Genomic DNA, 20,035 nt, shown 5'->3' on the forward strand with positions numbered 1-20,035 from the left:
CGCTCCATTTGCAGAGCTCGGGCAGGTACATCCCCTCTCAGTCGCTGCAGAACCAGTTTTAGAAGCAGAGTTGCTGCAAATCAATTGAGTTTCCTCTTCCCTCCACTCTCTGAGTCCTGAGCACAACACAGGCCAGTTCAGCTCACTAGCCCGTAAGGCGTCGCCCTGTTTCTTCCTCCTTGCTGTCATGGCCACCTCTCTAAAACAGAACTTCCGAAAGCGGGGGTGTGAATGATGAGCTGTCAGGTCTCAGCCCTCTCATGCCAGTCCCCACGGGAGGAAGGCAGAATGGCAGCCGTGCCCACAGACATTGCGACAGCCCGAGGGCTGCGGGGAGCAGCTGGGCAGCTCGATTCTCTTGCCCGAAGCACGGCTTGTGCCAGCAACACCACACAGCCCTGGGAAACAACAGGCAGTCGCCTGTCATCCAACAGAGCCCCCGCAAAGAGCATAGGGAAAGAGATCGGGGAGCGTCTCACTCTTAATCTATGTGTCTAGGGAATTGGTGCACTCTTGATGTATTACGCACATATTACTTTTAAAATATATCTATCTGAGGAGGGGGGACAAGACTATTACTTGGGTCATACAAAAATAGGAAGTATTTCATCATGCCATTAAAAAATACAAAGCCCACAAAATCAGAGTGCTGGGCTGGGATGCGGGCAGAACTGGGCTTATTGGGGCAGGGGACTTGCATTAGAACAGGGAAGTGTTTTCATATTTCAGTGCAAATCAAACACAAAATTCAGCTCCCTGAGCTGCATCAAAGCAGCTCATTTGTGTTTCAGAGCAATGACATTCTGAGGAGTTCTCTTACCAAAGGGATCCTTCTGTGAGCCTTTGTTGAGAAAGACCCTGCGTGTCAGGCAGGCAGGAGCAGCCGTGGACAGCTCAGACGCCCGCGTGAAATATGGAAGGCTGTGCTGCTGAAATCCCTTCATGTTTTTACCCTCTTCATAGTATCTGCCAGGGTGCAGCTCGGCGCCAGCATCCCCGCAGACTAGTCCTGCTCCGTCCCCGGGCGGAGGGCATCGCTGGCACACAATCCAGCCCAGCCCACACACCGAGGCTGCTTTCCCCTTGTTTCACTACTAGATCTCTGCGTCTGATGCAAAGGGCTGTTGCATCCTGCCCCTGCCCTCCCAGGAACCCTGTGGAAGGGAAGGAAAGCATGTTTTCCAGCCAGACTAATGCCTTAATTAGTCAATTTGCTAATATGCTGAGGTGTGAATGGCTTATGGTGAGGCAGGAGGAGCAGCTGTCCCGCAGGCACAGCCCTCATTGCCTGCCTTGCGGGCAACGAAGGAGGAGTCCGTACGGAAGGGCTATCACCTCCCCAGCTCCTGATGGATGAGTTCTCCAGGACCGGTGAACAGGCTCTGGAGCCTTTCGGGGAGCGAATGTTTTTGTGAATGGATCATGACACAACCGTGGCCTGATTACAGAGCTGAGCAGCTCCCTCCACCCCCCCAAAAGCCATGTGTTAGCTGCGTCTGGAAGCCGTGTCTGTCACGCTGCTTAGCTGTGACAGTACAGTCTGGGACAACGTACCGGTTTTCCCGGGGGATCCTCAGCAGAGAGCACACTAGAAAGACATACAACGGCGGCGTGCGAGGCACTGCCTCCCAGGAGAGATGCAGGCATAGGAGGGGGGAATGACACGCTACAGGGAACTCAGCTGCTAGGAGATGCTAGCACAGGCCTTTGGCAAGGGAGGTACATCTTCACTCCCCGGGGCTGCTAATTCACTATTATCTGCGCTGCTTCAGGGATGGAGGCGTTCCGACTTGCACCAGTGACTAACCAGACAAAGAAAATAACAGACTGGGAGGAGAGGAAACCCTGCCCTGCACAGCCTGGACCCGTCCTCCACCTCCCTCTGCTCAACCGTGTGAAAAATACCCCTCTCCTCCATCCTCGGTGCACTAGACCAGCTCCGTTGGGCAGAGGCGGTCTGAGCCCAGCCCCAGCTGCCTCGAGGTATCGATGAGGTCTACACACATGCAACATGACAGCATCCTCCCTCTCTCTCTTTTTTCACATAGCAAATCCAGCAAAGCCCCAAGCTCATGCTCATATGCTATCCTTTCTGCAAGTGATTTTATTTTAAAACAGGAACTCGAGTTCTCCATTTGTTTAACAAGTCCCCTTTTTTTTTTTAAATAAAATTAATTTATTCTACAGAACAGTAAACTCTTCCAGACTCTTCCCTATTTACAAATTAACATTTTTGCTTGCAGACCATTGCTCCCCCCTCCTTTTCCTATCCTGTGACACAGAAGGTGAAAAATCAGCCAACATTTGAAGGTCTGTAAGGCAGTGCTCCCATCCACAACCACCTGGCCCGTTGGGACCTCAGTGAAGAACAAGAGTGACGATGTCTGTGCCACATCAGGAGGTCTCCCCGCATTCACCGTGCTGTGAAGGAAGCAGGTCCATGTTAAACCCATCACCCAAGAGCATCTGGCCTCTCCCCGCTGCATGGGCTCCTCTGAGCTGGGTTTTAGCTGTGCTGAGGAAGGAGAAATACCCCCGCCAACGCAAACTGCTCCCGCTGCCCTCTGAAGGGCCACGCGTTTGGGGAGAAGGTGGCATTTGCTGCAGGAATGAGATCCACCAGCCCTTGTCTCACGCACCCACGGGCCAGAAAGGCAGCTTTCACATCGCAGGAGGAGGCAAGGAGCCTTGGAGACACCTTCCCTGCCCTCTTGAAGTGGGAGAGACAAGCGACTCCAGCGCTGAGGACATGCTTTGATAGCTCAGGAAAGAAGGCACCCAAAAAAAAAAAAATTTGACCCAACCCAAGACTCCAGGCACATTCAAGGGCTTTTGTGCTAGGTTGTGGCTTGGCTCATACCTCTCTTTGCACTAAGTGGTAACTTCTAGCTGGGTACGGTGGGGTCTGCCCTACCTGGACACCTACCAGAGACTTCAAAGCCACCTCGCTCAGGTCCTGCTAGCACTGCCACCCAGGCCTGGCAGCAACACGAGGAGCCAGGAGTCCTGGTGATGGGGGAGACAAACTGCGCGAGGCAAACAAGCACTTTGTCTGCAAGCAAAGCTGCGCTTTCGGAGGGTCTCCCACCCCACACGAGGCACATAACCCTGGTAAGCAGCCTGGCCTGTAAAACCACCCTAAGGGCTTCAGTGACCTGTAGGAAACGCATCACCAACATAGTGCATTGCTGGCCACAGCGGGCCAGCAGCGGGCTCTACGCTCTTCGAGGGCTCACCTCTACCAGGGGACCTACTTTTTCTGCTATAGATGCATGTGGCTGCACTATCAGAATGCCACCGAGAAGTGGTGACCACTGCAGTGCTTGGTCCTTCCCGGCAGCAGTGCTGCTACAACTGTCGCTGGCAAGGTTTTACATCTGCCGGGGAGGGACTTCAGCCATCGGCGAGGGCAATCCTGCCTGTCGCTGCAGTCAGCCTGGCCTGGCCGCTCCGTGTCGGCTAGCTGTCCACCCACCTGGCAGCAGCCCCATTCCTTTTACTCTTCCTCGGCATTTCTATTTCTCTAAGAAAAAAAAAAATAACCTTCAATAGCATCTACTGAAGATGTGTAGTGTTTTCCTTCCCGGGAGCCCAGCCGAGAACCTGCAGGGTGAGGCTGCCCCTCACCTCCGGACACAGCCCCTGGCCTCTGCCGGACCCCCCCAAGCCATCCCGAATGACTAACGACTGATGCAAAGCGGGGGTGTTGTCATATTTTTCAAGGTTTGCCTTGAGCAATGGAAAACAGCGCCTAGCTGCGGTAGAGAGAAGGCAGAAGGCTGAGCTGATGCCCTTGCGGAGAGCTTAGGTTTTAAAAAAGCAAGGAAGAGATGGAGGAAGAAAGAGGTTATCCAGGGACTCTCCGCAGGTACAGCAAGGAGAGAAAGGACAAAGGAACAGAAATGGCAGGAAAGCAGGAAAAACCTTCCTCAAATGCGATGCATCAAGCTTTGGAAAAAACCTTCTCCTGGCAGAGGGTGGGAAACACGTGCCCCAGAGGGAGCCTGAAAGCCTGGATAAACCCTCACGCCTCTGCAGACGTGCCCTCTCGGGCGCGTGGACCTGCGTGTGCGAGAAAAGCCTCTGCATGAGGATCTGCCACTCCCACCATCACCCCGAAATGCCAGAGCCCCTCGGCAGCTGGTTTGCGGGGCAATGGTGCCAGAAGGGATGTTGGCCACGCTGGGCTGTCACCCCAGAGGGGACGTGCCGAGGTGCTTTGGCTGGAGGAAGGAGCCCATCACAGCTTCGTGTTGCCATCCCAGGAGGGGCTTCCCGAGGGAGGAGATGCAGGGAGCCCGGCTCAGCCCCAGGAGAGCTCTTGGTCCAGAGGGAAAGGGAAGAGGCTGCAAGCTCCGAAATGGCACTGACGCTTTCAGCCTCCTAAACCCCCAGCGCTGCCCCAACCTCAGGGCTGGCGCCAGGTCCAGCCGGGACATCGCCCGCCGCTCACACAGCTCCCAAAAGTGGCAGGGAGCAAGAAGAACATCCCCGCTAGGCTGCTGGTGGTGGCAGGAGGAGGCGGTGAGGCTGGTGCAGCAGTGAGGGGCACGGGTGCCCCGCATCCCCCCGCCATCCAGCCCCCAGGCATGGGGGGCTCAGTAGAAGGAGTATTGGTTTTCCACCGCCCGGGTCCGGCTCCGGGCACCATCAGCCTCGTGGTAGTCCTCGGCACTGGCGGCGGGCGGCTCCGGCCGGCGCTCAGCACTGTCGCTGCGGCTCCGGGGACCTAGGGCACCCTCCAGGCGGTGGTAGGGTGCAGGGATGGTGACAGCGGGGGCCACGGCCACCCCCTCGGCAGGTGGCGGGGCCGGTGGGCCGGCGGGTGCTGTGCTGCAGAAGTAGTGCGGGGGTGGCAGGTCGACCCGGCAGCCCGGCGGCTGCGACACGAGAGCTGGTGGGGGGCCGGCGTCTGCAAGGAAGACAGGAGCTTGACCCCTCCAATGCTGCCTGGGGGCTCAGCCCCTCCTCTCCTCACCTCCACACCTTTCCACACCCACCCTCTCCCTTGCTCACTCTCTCCATCCTTGACCCTGTCCTTCCCCAACCCTCCTTGCCCACCCTCTCCCAGCATAGTGGGATGCTCCGCCGAGCCCTGCAGACCCCTCTGCTCCTCTCCTGCTCAAGCCAGGGGACTGACACCCACAGCCGGGGACACATGGGTCACCCCAGCACAGCCCTGCTGCTGCGTGGTCCTCCCTGCCCGCCTTCAATGGGATAACGCCCACTTGGGGCATCTCCAGAGCCACACGCACCGACACGGGCACAGCTTTAGGGAGGAGGTGGTGGAGGAATCCCAGGGATCAGTCCCTTTTGGGTCCACACGAGATCCCGGCCCTAACACGAACCCAGCCCTCCACATGCCACCGTGCCCCCCACCCAGCCCCGGCACCTACCGGGCAGCGGGCTCTGGGCCACGACGTAGCTGCGGAGGGTGATGTCTGCCGCGCCACCCGACTCGAGGGGGATGGGGTGCGTGTGGAAATGGCGCAGCATGTCGAAGATGGTCTGGAACCAGAGGTGCTGCACATGGCACTGCCCGCTCTCGTTCAGCGACAGGCGGAGGTGCTGCAAGTGCAGGGGGCCAGCGGGTGAGCTGGGGATTGCAAGGGTGAGATTCACCCTTGAAATCAGCAGAAGGAGCCACCTCCACCAGCTAAGGGAGGTTTGCTCGTAACATACGACTTCTTTTTTCCCTGCCTGGCCAGGAGAGTCTCCTGCTGCAGGGTGTTTCTTGCAAAACCCCACTCGCTGCAGCCCCGGGAGAAGTTTGTCCCCTCCTGGTGATGAACACGGTACAGAAGCAGCCAGAGAAGGGTGGCTGGGTGCAGCCGGGGGGGCTGCGGCTCCAATCCTGGTAACACAGACAGCCTAGGAAAGCCCACAGCCCCCTGAATTACTTCTTGCAGGAGAGGTGACAAGACCAGGCAGTTTTATCTCAACCCCTCGCAGCGTGTGCCCTCTGATAGAAAAGGGACCTAGCAGAAAACTACACGTGGGTTGGTTTTTTATAGCGCATCCGTGTGCTTCAGGACACGGAGCGGACAAGAAGAGGGCAGGGGATGATGTGCCAGGCTACGCTGGGCTCCTGTGGGGTATTTAACCTTATGCCCGCAGGCACTGATCCAGCTGGGAAAGCGCTGATGGGGCTGGGCAGGGTGCAGAGCGGGGACAATGTAGGTGGTCCCGAGGGATGCCTTGCTGGGGTGCAGCTCCCCGCAGAGCTGCCATGTTTGGGGTCACTGTATGGCACCCGCTTGCTCGCAGAGCCCCAGCAGGGTGGGAAGGAGCCCGGGGTGCTGTGCAGGGCTGGCACGAATATTCAGGGAGAAGCAGAGGACACCCACCTTCGCTTTCCCCTGGAAGTTGAAGGTCAGCACGTACTCGCCCGGCCGCGTTTCGCTCTGCCGGATGACGAACAAGCCGTGGCTCCGGGCACCCCCGAAGAGCACCAGCTGAGCCGCCTTGATCCGCGAGAGAGTCCCGTGGAACCAGGGGAAGTCGGAGAGGTTGATCTCCGCCTCCACCTCGCTGTCCTCCCCTGGCCGCAGGGACAGCAGGCTTTTAGGGAGCACCCGGACATCGCCCTCTCCCACCCCTTCCTCCTCTCCCTCCGTGCACCCCCAACAGTGAGGTGCTGGGGCCGCATCCTGCATCCCGGTACCTGCGAGATGCCCGCCGGCTGCAGGGGAGGACTCCAGCGTCTGCAGGAAGCTCTCCAGTGGGACGTGGGTGAGGAGCTCCCCCAGGGAGTCCCTGCCGCGGCCGTGGGGCGTGGGGACGGCGGTGGCCATGGTGGTGTTGTGAGCGCCGGGCAGGGCACATCTGTCCGGCAGCCTGGGCACATCTGGAAGGGAATTTGTAGAGGGATGGGCTCATGGCTTGGCATCACTGGACAAGGCTGGGGGGCTGTCCTGCTCCAAAGGCCACTGCGCTGGAGCACCCTGGGCTCTCGGAGACATCTCAGGGCTAGGTTATGGCTCTGGCTGCAGCTCAGGGGACTCCCTTTCAGCCTGGACTGGGTTTCCTTCCCCCAGTGCGACCGGGATGAGGGACATGGATGTGTCTTGGTTGGGCACGGAGACAGGGTAGGGCTGTGCAGGTGGAGGCTGCTCGCTGGGACCCGGAGACCCCAGTGCCTGCAGACGGGGACTAGATTTTCAACACGTACCAGGATGTACAGGGGCAACGTTGATGTCTTAAATGGGGTGGGCCACCGCCCCAGGGTGGGGGCTAGCATGAAGAACAGGAAGGTGATAGAAGATCCATCCCCACAGCACCTGCTTCAGGCTCCTTCACTTTATCGCTGGCAGGATCTGGCCCCCACCCAAACCAGAGCTGGCACCCGGAGACACCCACCCTCCCCGGCGGGTGTTCTTCCCAGACGTAGGTCCTTACCATCAGCCAGGAACTCGCAGCTGCAGGAGGACGCCCTGCCCGGCAGACAGGCTCCCTGCGCGCAGGACGCCAGCTCGATGTCGTCCCCGCTGTCCCTGGGGGGAGAGCACAGAGCAGACAGTCACACGCCTGCCGCCACGCTGCAGGGATGCACGCAGGACACCTCTGCTCACGGGCACGCGACGGGGACTCTTGACCAAACGAAATTCCAGCTGTGATCCGGGAGCGCAGCCCGATGCTCCTCGCTTCCTCCCGGAGGGGCTGCCACGGACAGAAGCGGCCGCAGCATCGAGAGGCAGAGCGGCTGGCACAACAACGTGGCCTTTTGGGGGTGAGATACCGGTGTGAGGGGGGGATTAAACCCTATGTGGGTCACACCAGCTGGTCCTAGCTGCAGTATTTTGCCGCAACCTTGTTGGTTTGGATGGAAATCTGTCCCCTTGACTTTCAGCGCTTTGCAAGACATACATAGATGCACGCACACTCCCACCACCAACTTCCACCCAAGGGTGCTTTCGCTTTCACCCTCCACGAAGGGAATTACCAACCCACGTCCCCAAAAGACACCAAAAAACCAAGCCGGGAGGCCCAGAGCGAGACAGCAAGCGGGAGCAGAGCAAGGTGGGGGCCGCAGCAGTGCAGCCCCCATGCAGAGCATCCCTGCTGCCCGACCCCTGCCCATGCACTTCAGCACCCTTCTTGCGCAAGCCCCCCCACTTGCTCCACAGCCTATTTTTATCCTGGCCGCCGGCAAGAGCCCGGTGCTGCCGGAGCTGCCCGCGGCACTTGGCTACTCTTGCTTAACAGCGGCCACGTGGGCACAGGCAGCGAGGAAGCGGCTGCGTTAGCAGTAACAGCTCACGAGGGAGCTGCTGAATTATTTAGTGGCCAGTAAGTGAATCAGCCATTGGGAGTCATTCAGCTGCAGCCGGTTAAAAACAAGAAGGGAGGAAGGAAACCAAAACCAACGGCGCTTTGCAGAAAAGCCGTCGACGGGCGCTCACGCAACGGCTCCAGCGTGCAGCCCTTGGCAAAAGCATCAGGAGCTGATTGAAAATTCGTTCTTGGCACCGAGCGTGTGTGTCGCTGTATTAAACAGCTCATTGTTATTTGCTCTGGAGTTCATTATTATTTGCTTTACAGTCACGTCCGGAGACCAAAGCGGGACTGCGCTGGGTGCTAAGCAAATATAAAAGGCTGGGAGGCTGCTGGCGGCAGAGCGAGGGGCTGGCGCAGGGCTGCCGGTGGCTTCTGCAGCGGCTCGAGGCGAGCATGGCCGCAGCGCTCAGCTTCGGCTGGAAAATCGGCACCGAAACACGCACTGCGAGAAAAAGGGATGTGTTTTCCAGCCTCACCTCCGTCAGCAGCCCAGCCTCAGCATCGCTTCTTGAATTATATATTTCAAAAAGCAGCAAAAGGAGCTGAAGGAGCACAGATCTGGAGTCCATTAGCGTATCCTCCCTGCGACATGCAGCCTCCGCCGTGACCAGCCCTGCAGCCCCCGAACTGCATCTCTCTGGCAGAAGGGGGCAAAGGCAGCCCGGCAGCAGCTGGAGCCTCCCCAAGCTCCTGTTCCAGGTTTGCTCGAGGTTTTCACCTCTGCAAGCTTGGGCATCTTGTTTTTCCAAAATTGTGCCAAGAAGGGCAGCGCCGGGGTTTCCCCGGAGCCTGGGGAGCGCCTGATCCTGCCTCCCCGGGACTGGGCCCGTCTGAGCCAGCTGGAAGGCAGCAGCGCCGGGCACGCGAACCTCCCTGCGGCGTAACCCAATGCATGGGCCGATGAAAAAGCAGATGAGAAGTTTTGGCAGAGTCGGTGCGACTCCAGTGACAGCATTAATACCACGGTGATAGAAACATAAATAAATCGATAGAGCCAGCAGAATCTTAAATATACCCTAGATGCTGGACTGGAAAAAAGCATAGAAAATAGCTCAAATATCATATAAAAGCTTCAGAGGGTGGGTGTTAGGAGCTTCTCGTGTTGAGGGCTACGTTCCCAGGTCACCTGCCTCCGCCTGGCCGAGGCGCCAGGGAGCAGGAAAGGGCGAGCAAGCGGCTGGTGCTCTGCGAGGCTGCACCTCTGGCACACACAGGCTGCTAACTCCCGACTTCTGCTGGTGTGAGTCAGGGACTTTCTGTAACAACCCACGGAGCAAAAAAATTGCATCAGAGGTAATAACCCGTGCTCGAGGGCACGGCCCCCGCACAGCACCCTCCTCCAGGCAGCCTTACCCAGGATCGATGCAGTCCTGGATATCTGCCACCCAGGAGTGCTTCTGCAGGGAGTCGATGGTCTCCAGGATGTACTCGGCCCCGTTCTCCACCTGCAGGCAATGCGGGACAGCGTCAGGCTGCGGCCGGGGTCCCACCACCCTCCCGGGGCAAAGCACACCCCATAACCCAGCTGCCCCCCCCCCCCCCATTCACCTGCTGCTATTAAATAGCACCTTGCTTGAACAGGGGGGGTTAAGTGCTCCCAGCAAAGGGGTGCCGAGGGGTGACCCACAGAGATGCTTTGGTGTGTCCGAGCGTGACCCCTGACCAAAGCCAGGGCTCGGAGGAAAACCCCCACCCCACCTTTATCAGCGAATGTATCACAAAGTTTTTACAGCCTCCGTGGCAAAACCACACCTGGCCGGCGGCATCGGGGGTGCACGGCACCACGCACCAGCACAGACAGCATCCCTCGCTTCTGGGGTGCCTCAGTGTCCCCCAAAAACTAGCTCTGCACAGGTAGAGCAGAAGCCATGCTGCCCTCTCACTGCCCCAAAATCCTGCCAGACCCCTAAACCCAGGAGTTTAAAACCTCTCCTCTGTTATCTTTGCTGCCTGCTGGTCCATGAGGCTTCTGATTTCTAATTGCAACAGGGTGGGAGAGAAACCTTACTTTAACAGGAAAAAAAAAAAAAATAAAAATCAGGATGCAAAAGAGCTTCCAAAATTGCAAGCCCAAAGGAGCCGGGCCTTTCTGGGGCCAGGGAGGACCCAGAAAATCCCCACATCAGCAGCGGGGCAGAGGGACTCAGAAGCCACCCCATGCGATGCTGCGTGCCTCTGGCAGGTTTCCCCGCATCCCTCCCGGATCCCTCACACATCGCGTTCCCAAGCTGGCGAGGCGGCCCCGACTCGGGGAGGGTATCGTGTTGCCAGCTGAGACAACCTCCTAGCAAATTAAATTAATCACAAACAACTGAATCACTGGCCTGAAAATAAGCAAGGCGCGCACGGAGCAGTGGCCAGCGCCTGGGCTGGGGCCGAGCAGCAATCCGCTCCCCCGCTGCAGCCCGGGGCCGTGCCCTGAGCAGAGGTGAAGGGGAGCAGCAAAGATCCCCCCTCCCCACCCCGTTTTGTTTAACCAGAGCAAAGGAGCCTCTCCGGCTTTCTGAGAGCAATGCATGAAGCCGGCGTGGGAGACGGGGCTGCTCTCTCATGCGGAGCATGACAGCAAGCGAAGCACGTGCAGGGCTTGGGTATTTTGCAAGTGCCTGCTTGTGCAATGGAGGGAAAAAAAAAAAAAAAATGCATGTGCTTGGTGTCCGATGGGCGGTGGGGACATGCTGCCTGCTAATTTTTAGGCAATTTGGCAGAAACTATTCCAGCGCGGCCTCCCTGAACAAGGCAGGGGCTTTTCCACCCATCATAACCTGCCAGAGCGCGGCGTGTGGCGTGCGAAGGTTGAGATCAGGCTCGACGTCAACCCTGTACGTGGGAAGGCAGCGGGGAAACCACAGCACCCAGCTCCCTTTCTTACCCCCCTAATCCGTACCCCGACATCGAGGGGTTCTTCACCCCCTTTGCGAATCCAGCCAGCAAAGGGGGAATGCAAAAGAGCAGCCAGAAGATGTCCCAGCAAGAAGGACTGGGAATGTTGGGAAAAAGCATCCTGGGCCGACAGCCGGGGCGGCAGGAGAGGAGCAGCAGGAGACGGGGAGCGAGCCGATGGCTCAACGCCTCGTTCGCTGCCTCTCACTCAAGGATCGATCTCAATCAATTCACCCCGCGGCAGGGTAAGCGCCCTGGCCAGAACGGGGCAGGAGCAGGAGGGTACCTGGTCAATCAGGCATTTTCAGAGCAGCGGGGTTTGGAGCGTTCCCCAGGGTAATGAAAGAAATGGCTGAAGCAGCCACAGAGCTGTTAGCGGTGGGGGTGGAGAGCCACGTCTGGCTCCAGAAGGTGGGAAGAGGGCAAGCCCAGAGCCCTCCTCCAGCAGCCAGAGAAGCCAACCCTCCCCAGGCACCCAGGAAGCACCCCGGGCGCTGAATCCCCCCAGCAGGGACCCACCACGACCAACCCTGTCAAACCCATCTGTACTTGCTCCTGACAGCCCCAGGGACGGGAGAAGCAGTGTCACATCCTTGGCGTTGGCCACGCTTTGGACACAGATGTGACACTCCAGCAAGGCCAGGTAGCAAGACACGGTTGAGATGAGACTTGTAAGGGGATCTAGAAAACAGGATCACAAGTAGCTGATGAGCCATATTCCAAGAGCAGTTATCGATGGTTAATGGGTTATTGATGGCTAACGATCAAAGCTGAGGGATATGCTCAGAAGCTCCTTCACATCAAGGACTCTCTCCTTCTGTCCTTTTCAGTAATGATTAGGACAAAAGCAAAGAGAAGATGCCTAATCAATTCACGGATGACACCGCGTTGCAAGTGTGTTGGAGGATGAGACAAGAATTCAAATGAACTTGTTGAAGCTGAGAAATGCTCTGTGGAAGAAAAAGCCCAATCCAGCCCCCAGCTCAAGGACGTGGGTGAGCTCTGGGCTCACACCGATCGCCGTGGGTGTCTGGGCTGGGGAACCATGACTCCGGAGCGGTTCTGCAAAAAGCAGAGTTACACCAGCGGGGTGTAACCAGAGGGGTTACATCAGCCCACAAGCTGCGTAGGAGTCAACATCGTCATCAGGGTACGAAGAAAGCAACTGGATCAACTTGGGCTGGGTAAAGAGGAAGAAGAAAGGAGAAGCCATCAAAGGAGAAGCGATCCTTCCCATCCGCTCCTGGCCATGGCACCACGTAAGCTTTGGGGCACGCTCCCTCCAGAGCCCGCAAGGAAAGTGGGGAGGACTTGGGCTGGTCAGGCTGGAGAGAAGACGACACAAGAGGTTGGTCTTTGAGGCAGAGAAGACAACAGCTGAATTAGCCTCCATGGCCATGGTGGACACTGGCCGCAGCAGAGGCTGAGGTTGAAGAGCAAGAAGCCCTTGGGGCAGGGAGGATGGGCTGGAGGAGGCTGCCAGTAGAAGGTGCAGGACCTTTACAAGGAGCCGGGTTTGGTGGAGAGTGATTTCCCGCAGGAACATGTGCTGGGGCCAGATGGGCTACCAGGCGCGGGGGCTTTCACAAAGCCAGGTTCAGTTTTTTCCCCTTCTCTGCTTTCAGTTTTCTAAGCTTTTAAGCAGGTTCATTCAGCCGGGAAGCTTGGCCTCTGCTCTGCCTTTGCCACACGCTTTTAGGGAGAAGCATCAGGGAGAGAGGTGGGTTTTTTAGCAGAGGTAGGACACAGAAATCCTCAAAACGCTGCTCCTCCCCCACATACATGTGCTACCTCCCAGCCGGGCACATCCAACAGCTCTGATGGAGAGCAGGAGCCCATTAGCACGAGCGAGGAGGCACAGCCTCATTAGCTGGAGAGAAACGCCATCTCCAACAACACGTCCATCATCACGGCGGCACGTCGCGCCCCGAGCCGGGACCCTGCGAAATTCAGCCCCGACCTGCCGTGACAGGCTGCTGCCTTTCAGCAGAGCAGGAGGGAGCATTAAGCTAATTAATTGCATGATATGGAAAACTCTTTCTGAAGAGAGAGACTTTCACTCTCTGCTCATGCCCCCAGACTTGCGTGGGGTGGTTGATCCCCAGGTTGGCCCCGCACAGCCGTTCCCATCACCCCGTGTCAATGAAATGGCCACCACGTGCCACTGATCCGGGGCAGCGGCCGTCACAAAACCAGGGGCAGCCGCACCAAAGAGCGTTTCCCCTTGCAGGTTGTCTCTGGACACTAATTTAACCCGTCTCCTGGTGACATGGAGAAGCAAAACCCCATGGTGAAAGCCAGGCAAACAGCTCGATCCCAAAAATACCCAGGCATCAGGTGGAGGTTGCATCATTTTGTAGGAGGGGGCACAACGCGGGGAGGGGAGGCAGGGATCCCACGGGGAGCGTTAATGCTGTTGGCATCTCAGCTCCAAAAACCAAGGCAACGATCCCCTTGGGAGCTGAGCACCCCTGCAGCGGGGGCTGGATGCGGGCGTACATGGGGTCCCCGTCGGGATACACACCGCTGCCGCCCTGCTCTCACCTTTAGGACGAAGGTGTTGTCTTTGTCGGGCATCTCCAACGGCATGGTGGTGCGGACCTCGATGATGGCTGACAGCGGGATGCTCACCTTGGGTTTGGAAGCCTGGGGAAAAAAAAAAAAAATTATTAAAAGAAATCGATAAATAAAAAAAAAGTCGCTCAATTGAATCAAATTCTCCCAGGGGACGACGCAGCGGGGCTCTCGGAGAGGCAAGATCGCGGCTCAGCCTGCATGGGGGCGGGGGTGGGAAAAAAAAAGCATTGATTTCCCTCATGTGCCTGATAACTCCAAGCTCTTTTAATTAACCAAGAGGAGGCCCAGTGGAAGATAGGGAGGTTAGTGCATTTAACTGCCAAACCTCTTCCTTGCTCCAGCACAGGCTGATATTCCAGCTCTGCCAAGACCACTTATTTCCCTCCTTCATAAACCCTCTCCTGATGGAGATGTGCTATCTGACGGGGGACGGTTCCTATGCCGAAAGCAGCCCAGGAAGACGCCCCGTTTATCCAGCGCAGGAGCGGCATTTCATCTGAGAAGCTACGACGCAGCAGCCTTAGCCATGCAGGGAATTTTAATTACATTAAAATAAAGAAAAATGAATTTCCCCCAGAGCCCCCGGCACCTGCCGGAGCCTCGATGGGGAGGTAGGACCCGGTGCCTCCCACTTGAAGTCTCTGCTGAGCAACAAACTCCCCAGATACTGGTTTTGAATCTAACAAATCCCCAAAGGAGCCCGCGGAGCTGCTCCCCGGGGCCGGTCCCTCCTGGGGCTCCGGGATTCGGAGCATCGCGGCTGCGGGAAGCAGAGATGCGATTTAGTTGCCGAAACCTGCGCCGGATGCCTTGGGTGCACGGGGTGGGACGAGGCCGGCGATGAGTGCTGGGCTGCAGGTTACCAACAATGGGTTCAGTTCCCATTTTTGGGGGGGAAAAACAAACAAAAAAAAAATTCCAAGACAGAACAGGAACTGCTTTTTCCCCTCCAGGACGTTTTGTTTCCGCCAGCCCCGGCGCCCCGGCACTGCCTCGATGTGCGTCTCGGGCTGTGCGGGGCTCAGCCCTGCCCTGGGGAATTTTTCCCTCTTGGTGTTTGCACGGGAGAAGGTCAGAAAGGAGGAGGCAGCTGCTTGGAAAGGAAAGAAAATACGGTGTTAATTCACCGGTGAGCCAGAGAAGGGTCTTCTCCAGGAGGGCTCCTCCCTTTAAAGATTTAAAGACATGACCATAGTTTTTGTAGGGCCTACGCAAAAACAAACCTGTGGGCTGCTGAAGCAAAAAGCCGTTTTCCTCCAGCTGTGCCAGGCTGGTGCCGCTTTTACAGCTGAATCATTTGCCAGATGGAAAGCAAGATGGGATGAGGGGAGAAGGATGTAAACCAAAGCAGGGTGTGATTATAACAGGAGAGCAGACAACGTTCATAAAAGTTGCCATAAAATCATTTCAAAATTGATTTTTAGAGGCAAATCAAGATACACTAAAAAAATCCCTCTACGAGCACTCTCTTAAATGTTTCAAGAGCAGCAGTTGTTCCATTTTAACCTGCGTTTATTGCCCCTTCGGTGCAGCCGCCTCGCCAGCGCTGCTCCGTGCAGCCCGCGCCCACCGGGTTCACGAATCCTCCGAGCATCGCGCCGTGGATGCGGTGGTTCCCTTCCAGCTGGGTCTCGCGCGGTCCCTGGGCTGAGGACCCCCCCCGAGCCAGCTCCCAGCGATGCACGCCATCCGTACCAGTGCTGAGCCGCTCTCTAGAGACGCACTTGAGTTTAAACTCCTATTTTATATTTTATCAGGAGCGAGGGGACGGTGAGGCGAGAGGCACGGACTAACACCAACAGCGCCAAGGTTCATTTTGGTCTCCGAAAAATAGAAAATGCTGTTTAAAAATATGAACTATCCTGCTGTCCCCATGTATAATGTACAAATCCATCCCTCTACCAAACCGAGGGTTACCGGGGGTTCGGAGCACACCGAGACCCGCAGAGCCGCAGCCCCAGGTCCGTGCCCGGCACGATGGCTCGTGTTGGCCCAACTTTGCTACCAGGGACTGAAACGCAAGCAGGGAAGTCTTGGAGAAGATGAAGTAAATGAGATTTTTCTTCCCTAGGCATTTAAATAACCTGAGATTTCATTACCAGCGCATACAGCTAGTAAAGCCCCAGGGAACAGCTTATTATTTGCCCTGTGCTCTTCAGAGAGGAGAACGCGCAGCACAGCCAAGGCGCAATCACGGCGTTAGCACAGCGCAGGGTTCGGCAGCGCAAGGCATCCCTTCGCTCAGCCCAGGAGCAAAGGCGATCCCGCGGCGAGGAGGAGACCGAAGGTCTCATAATCCACATTTCTTCAGCAAACGGCTCCACCGCTCAGCCCTTCCCCCAGGAAAACAGGGACAACGTCTCCCTGCATCGCGTGTCGGGGGGGATGTGTGTGAGAAGGGGAGGGAGGACGCGCCGAGGACAAGCTGCAATGAAAACTGGCTCCTGGTTTTGAATCATAGAATCATTAAGGTTGGAAAAGACCTTTAAGACCATCGAGTCCAACCGTTAACCCAGCACTGCCAAGCCCACCACCAAACCATGTCCCTAAGCAGCTCATCCACACGTCTTTTAAATACCTCCAGGGGTGGTGACTCAACCACTTCCCTGGGCAGCCTGGTCCAAGGCCTGACCACTCTTTCAGTGAAGAAATTTCTCCTAATGTCCAGTCTAAAGCTCCCCTGGCACAAATTGAGGCACTGAACCTCTTGTCCTATCGCTTGTTACTTGGGAGAAGAGACCAACACCCACCTCGCTACAACCTCCTTCAGCTTTCAGTGAAGCTTTCATTGAAATTAGAGAAGAAGAAAAGATGCAGGCAAGGAAAAGTGATATTGTGGGTAATAATAATCATCATCATCATCATCATCATCAGTGTTCCTCTGCCCAGGAGGGGAAGTAGCTGGGGCTGGCTGGGAGGAGAGCTGCAAAACCCATCCATGGCAGTGGTGCTCCAGCCCTGGAGGGCAACACCGGCGGCTTCTATCTCCAGCATCAAAAAGCTGCATTGGAGGTGGCCTTGCAGATGCAAAATTATTCCAAATGAATTATTATTTTTAAAAGGAAAAAAAACCTGCTTTCAGAAAGTGGACTAGCGACCCTCTGAGATCTAAAGCACAAAGCCCAGGCAGCAATCCCAGCCATACTGCTGCTGCGTGAGCCACCGGTCTGACACCTCTCTGCAACACGTTGGGAAGAGAAAAAACCTCTGGATAGCCTGGACACCCCACATCTTGATGGGGGAATGAGGTTTTCCACCAAGATTGATGATATTTGGGGGCCAAAGGACCAGGCAGAGGCTTCAGCATCTCTCCCAAGGGCTGTGGGGAAGGAGGGGGCTATGCCCCGGGGAACGGCAGCAATTGGGGCTTGCAGGTTGGATGGGTTTCAACCACGCTGTCCCCTCCGTTGGCTTCTCAGCCACCCGGCACCAAACCCTGCTCTGGACCAGAGCTGGATTTCATCCCAGCTCAGCAGTGGAAATAAGCAAAACCTCAAGCAAAGCCCAACTGCTGCTTGAATCGCTCAGAAAAACAACAGCGGAGAAAAGCCAGGACTTACCTTCGGAGGGACGTAAAACTCGAGGAGGAACCTCTCTCCTTCCACCTTCACCGCTTTCCGGAGCAGGAGGCGGCACTTCTGCCACTGCGAGCTCCCCACACAGTTCGTGTCGTCGGCCACCATGTAGCGCAGCGTTCCCTCCCTCTGGATGTCCACCAGCTCCACCTTGGAGGAGGGCACCTTGGACAGGCGCAGCTTGTGGGTCCATTTCTCCCGTGGGTCGCCAGGCTCCTTGCCCCCAGCTGGCCACGGCTCCCTCTCGGCTCTCCGGCCACCCGGGGCAGCCTCGGCGCCCGGCTCCGGAGAGGACTTGCGATGCCACATCTCCTTCATACCATCCACCACGCACAAGCTCATGTTCCTCAAGGAGAAGCCTTTCTTGAACTTGGGCTTGGCGGCAGCGTGGATGGAGACGTCCTCCGAGCTGCGGGACTGGCCATAGGAGGACACCTTGCGTGCCTGCGCCTGCTGCGCTGGGCTCAGGTACCGTCCGGCACCCAAGGGGGTGTCCATGCTGTCCAGGGACTCGGTGGACGTCTCCTCCTTCCTCGGGGTGACCTCACGCCCGTAGGGGACGTGGCAGTTCTGCAGCCCCACGAAGGGCACGATGTTGTACTTGGTGGGGGAGTCGGACACGAACACCCGGCTGACCTCCAGGCTGAAGATGTCCAAGAAGTTGGCGGCGAAATGGTGGGAGAAGGAGGTCTCTGCCCCGGGGGTGTCGTAGTGGGGGTTCTCCTTCAGGAACTGGCAGAACTTCTGGGCGAAGTCAACGGCGGCCGCTTGGGCGTGCAGCTCGCAGAACTCCCTCCAGTCGGGGAGCGGGGAGGAGGGCTCCTGGCACAGGGCATCGCCGTTCATGGCTGCCCCATTCCACCTGCCGGCGGGCTGCGGGGACAAGGGGACAGCGTCAGCGCGGGCACGGAGGAGGACGCAGCCAACCCACCCCGCGTGGCCGTGCCCCCCTGCAAACGGGGGGGTCTCCCCCCGCCACGATGTAGGAGCAGGTTTGCAGCCCCAGAAACGCCGTGAGAAAGTGGTTTTGCTCCGTTCCCTCTCCACCTCGTACGCCGGAAAAAATCTTGGCCCCGGCAGCAGCCATAAATTGTACTTATTTTACGATTATGACCATGCAAAAGCATTATTGATTTCTCATAAAACCGCTAAGGACTCCCCAACCGGAGGAGCCCAGGGGGATTCGCCTTCAGGATTTCTCTCGCCCGCGTGTTCTGCCTGGGCACGGCAGCAGCTCTCCCACGGGGTGCGGCAGCACCGGGCGTCCCAGAGGGACCCGCATGGGCGCACAGGGCAGCGCCCTCAGCACCCTCCCCTCCGCACCCAGCAGCCGGTCCTTCTCCATCCGTATTTCTGTCCTGATCCTTTGTCACATCAATTTTGGTTTTGTTTTTTTTCTTTTTTTGAAGAGACATGGAAGTGCTGCTTTGGTTAGCAAGGACCGAACGCGACAATTCCCAGGCTTTATAGACCAAACCCTCCTTGGTGACATCTCACCTGGGGCAGGCACTGCTCGTGTCCCCCCGGCCCTCCCTGTCCGGTCACATCTCCGTCAGACCGAGCTGAGCTGCCGGAGCCGTGCAGGAGCTCAGTCCCTGCCCCTCGTCCTCCCCACCGAGCATCAGGCACCGTGGCGTAATGGATAACCCCGGGACGGGTCCTCCGCAGACACCAACGAGTAGGTAGGGCACAAGGGAATGAAAGAAGCCAGATCCAGGAGCCCACCAGAAGCTGAAGGCAGCTGAAGACGAGACACGCACACCCGATCTCCACATTGGACCCTCTCCCAGCCACGGGACTCGCAGGGGCACATGTGCATGCCCGGCTTTGGGCTTACGTTGCACTTCCCAAACCTCTACCGAGCTTTGGGCAGCTTGAACCACCTCCGCGGGGAGACCCCAGCAGCGATCCCATCTCAAAAATCACCTCCCAGTGCCGAGACTGCTTGTGCCTGCTGGTGATGGCGAGCCTTCCCCAGTGAGCAACTGGGGCACCGCTCAGCCCATGTCCCCAGACTCATGGTCCGTATGTCCAGACAGCCCTCTTTCCCCTCCGAGGGCAGCGGTTCGGCTAATCCACCTCAGCCGGCTCAAATACAGAGCCCAGGGGTGCCTGCGGCTGCCATGCTCCAGCCAGGGACCATGCCTGGGGACAGCCAGGGACCATGCCTGGGGACAGCCAGGGACCATGCCTGGGGACAGCCAGGCTTCTGGAAGGATGGGACATTTCCCCCAGATTTTGCTTTCTCCATTCACAGAGCAGCTTTTTTGCTGGCAAGGGATTACTTCTGCTAATAAATCACACCCAGGAACCTGCCAGCAGCTTACGTGGCCAGTAATTAATTACCACTCGGATGAACTGCACAAGCCACGGGATTGGGGCGGGCATCGGGGACTGGGCTCACCCGCTCCTCATCCTCCAGACCCTGACCACATCGGTCACCAGGCCGCAGGCAGGACCGAGCCCCAAAAGCTATGATCTGGAGCAGCGGCCAGGAGCCGGTTGCCATTTCCCCAACACATCCCTATGGAGACGAGACGTTGCCTGGCTCGCCAGCAAGAAACATCGGAGCTCTCCGGGAGCACCTCCGCCCCTGGAAGCGGCTCTCAAACCCCCTCAAACAGGGAGAAACTCTCACAGGCAACAAAAGGCCTCGATGGAAAGAGAAACCCCGATTTGCTTGAGAGCCAGAACCAGGGGAGCTTGGCTTCTCCGCTGGCTCG

At 57.5% G+C, this 20,035-nt stretch overlaps 1 protein-coding gene across 1 annotated transcript; it reads right to left on the reverse strand.

Moving 5' to 3' along the window:
• Positions 1-2,108: 2,108 nt before the first annotated feature.
• SH2B2 (SH2B adaptor protein 2) lies at positions 2,109-19,821 on the reverse strand. Its single transcript, XM_075169132.1, has 9 exons — positions 19,717-19,821; positions 17,298-18,185; positions 13,705-13,806; positions 9,631-9,722; positions 7,399-7,493; positions 6,665-6,847; positions 6,348-6,541; positions 5,397-5,568; positions 2,109-4,912 (listed from the first exon to the last, which is right to left on the reverse strand). Exons 1-9 carry the CDS (start codon positions 19,819-19,821, stop codon positions 4,599-4,601), a joined length of 2,145 nt encoding a protein of 714 aa, XP_075025233.1. The 3' UTR covers positions 2,109-4,598.
• Positions 19,822-20,035: the final 214 nt, after the last annotated feature.

Source organism: Calonectris borealis, chromosome 19 (genome assembly GCF_964195595.1).
Source record: "Calonectris borealis chromosome 19, bCalBor7.hap1.2, whole genome shotgun sequence".
NCBI classification, from domain to species: Eukaryota; Metazoa; Chordata; class Aves; order Procellariiformes; family Procellariidae; genus Calonectris; species Calonectris borealis.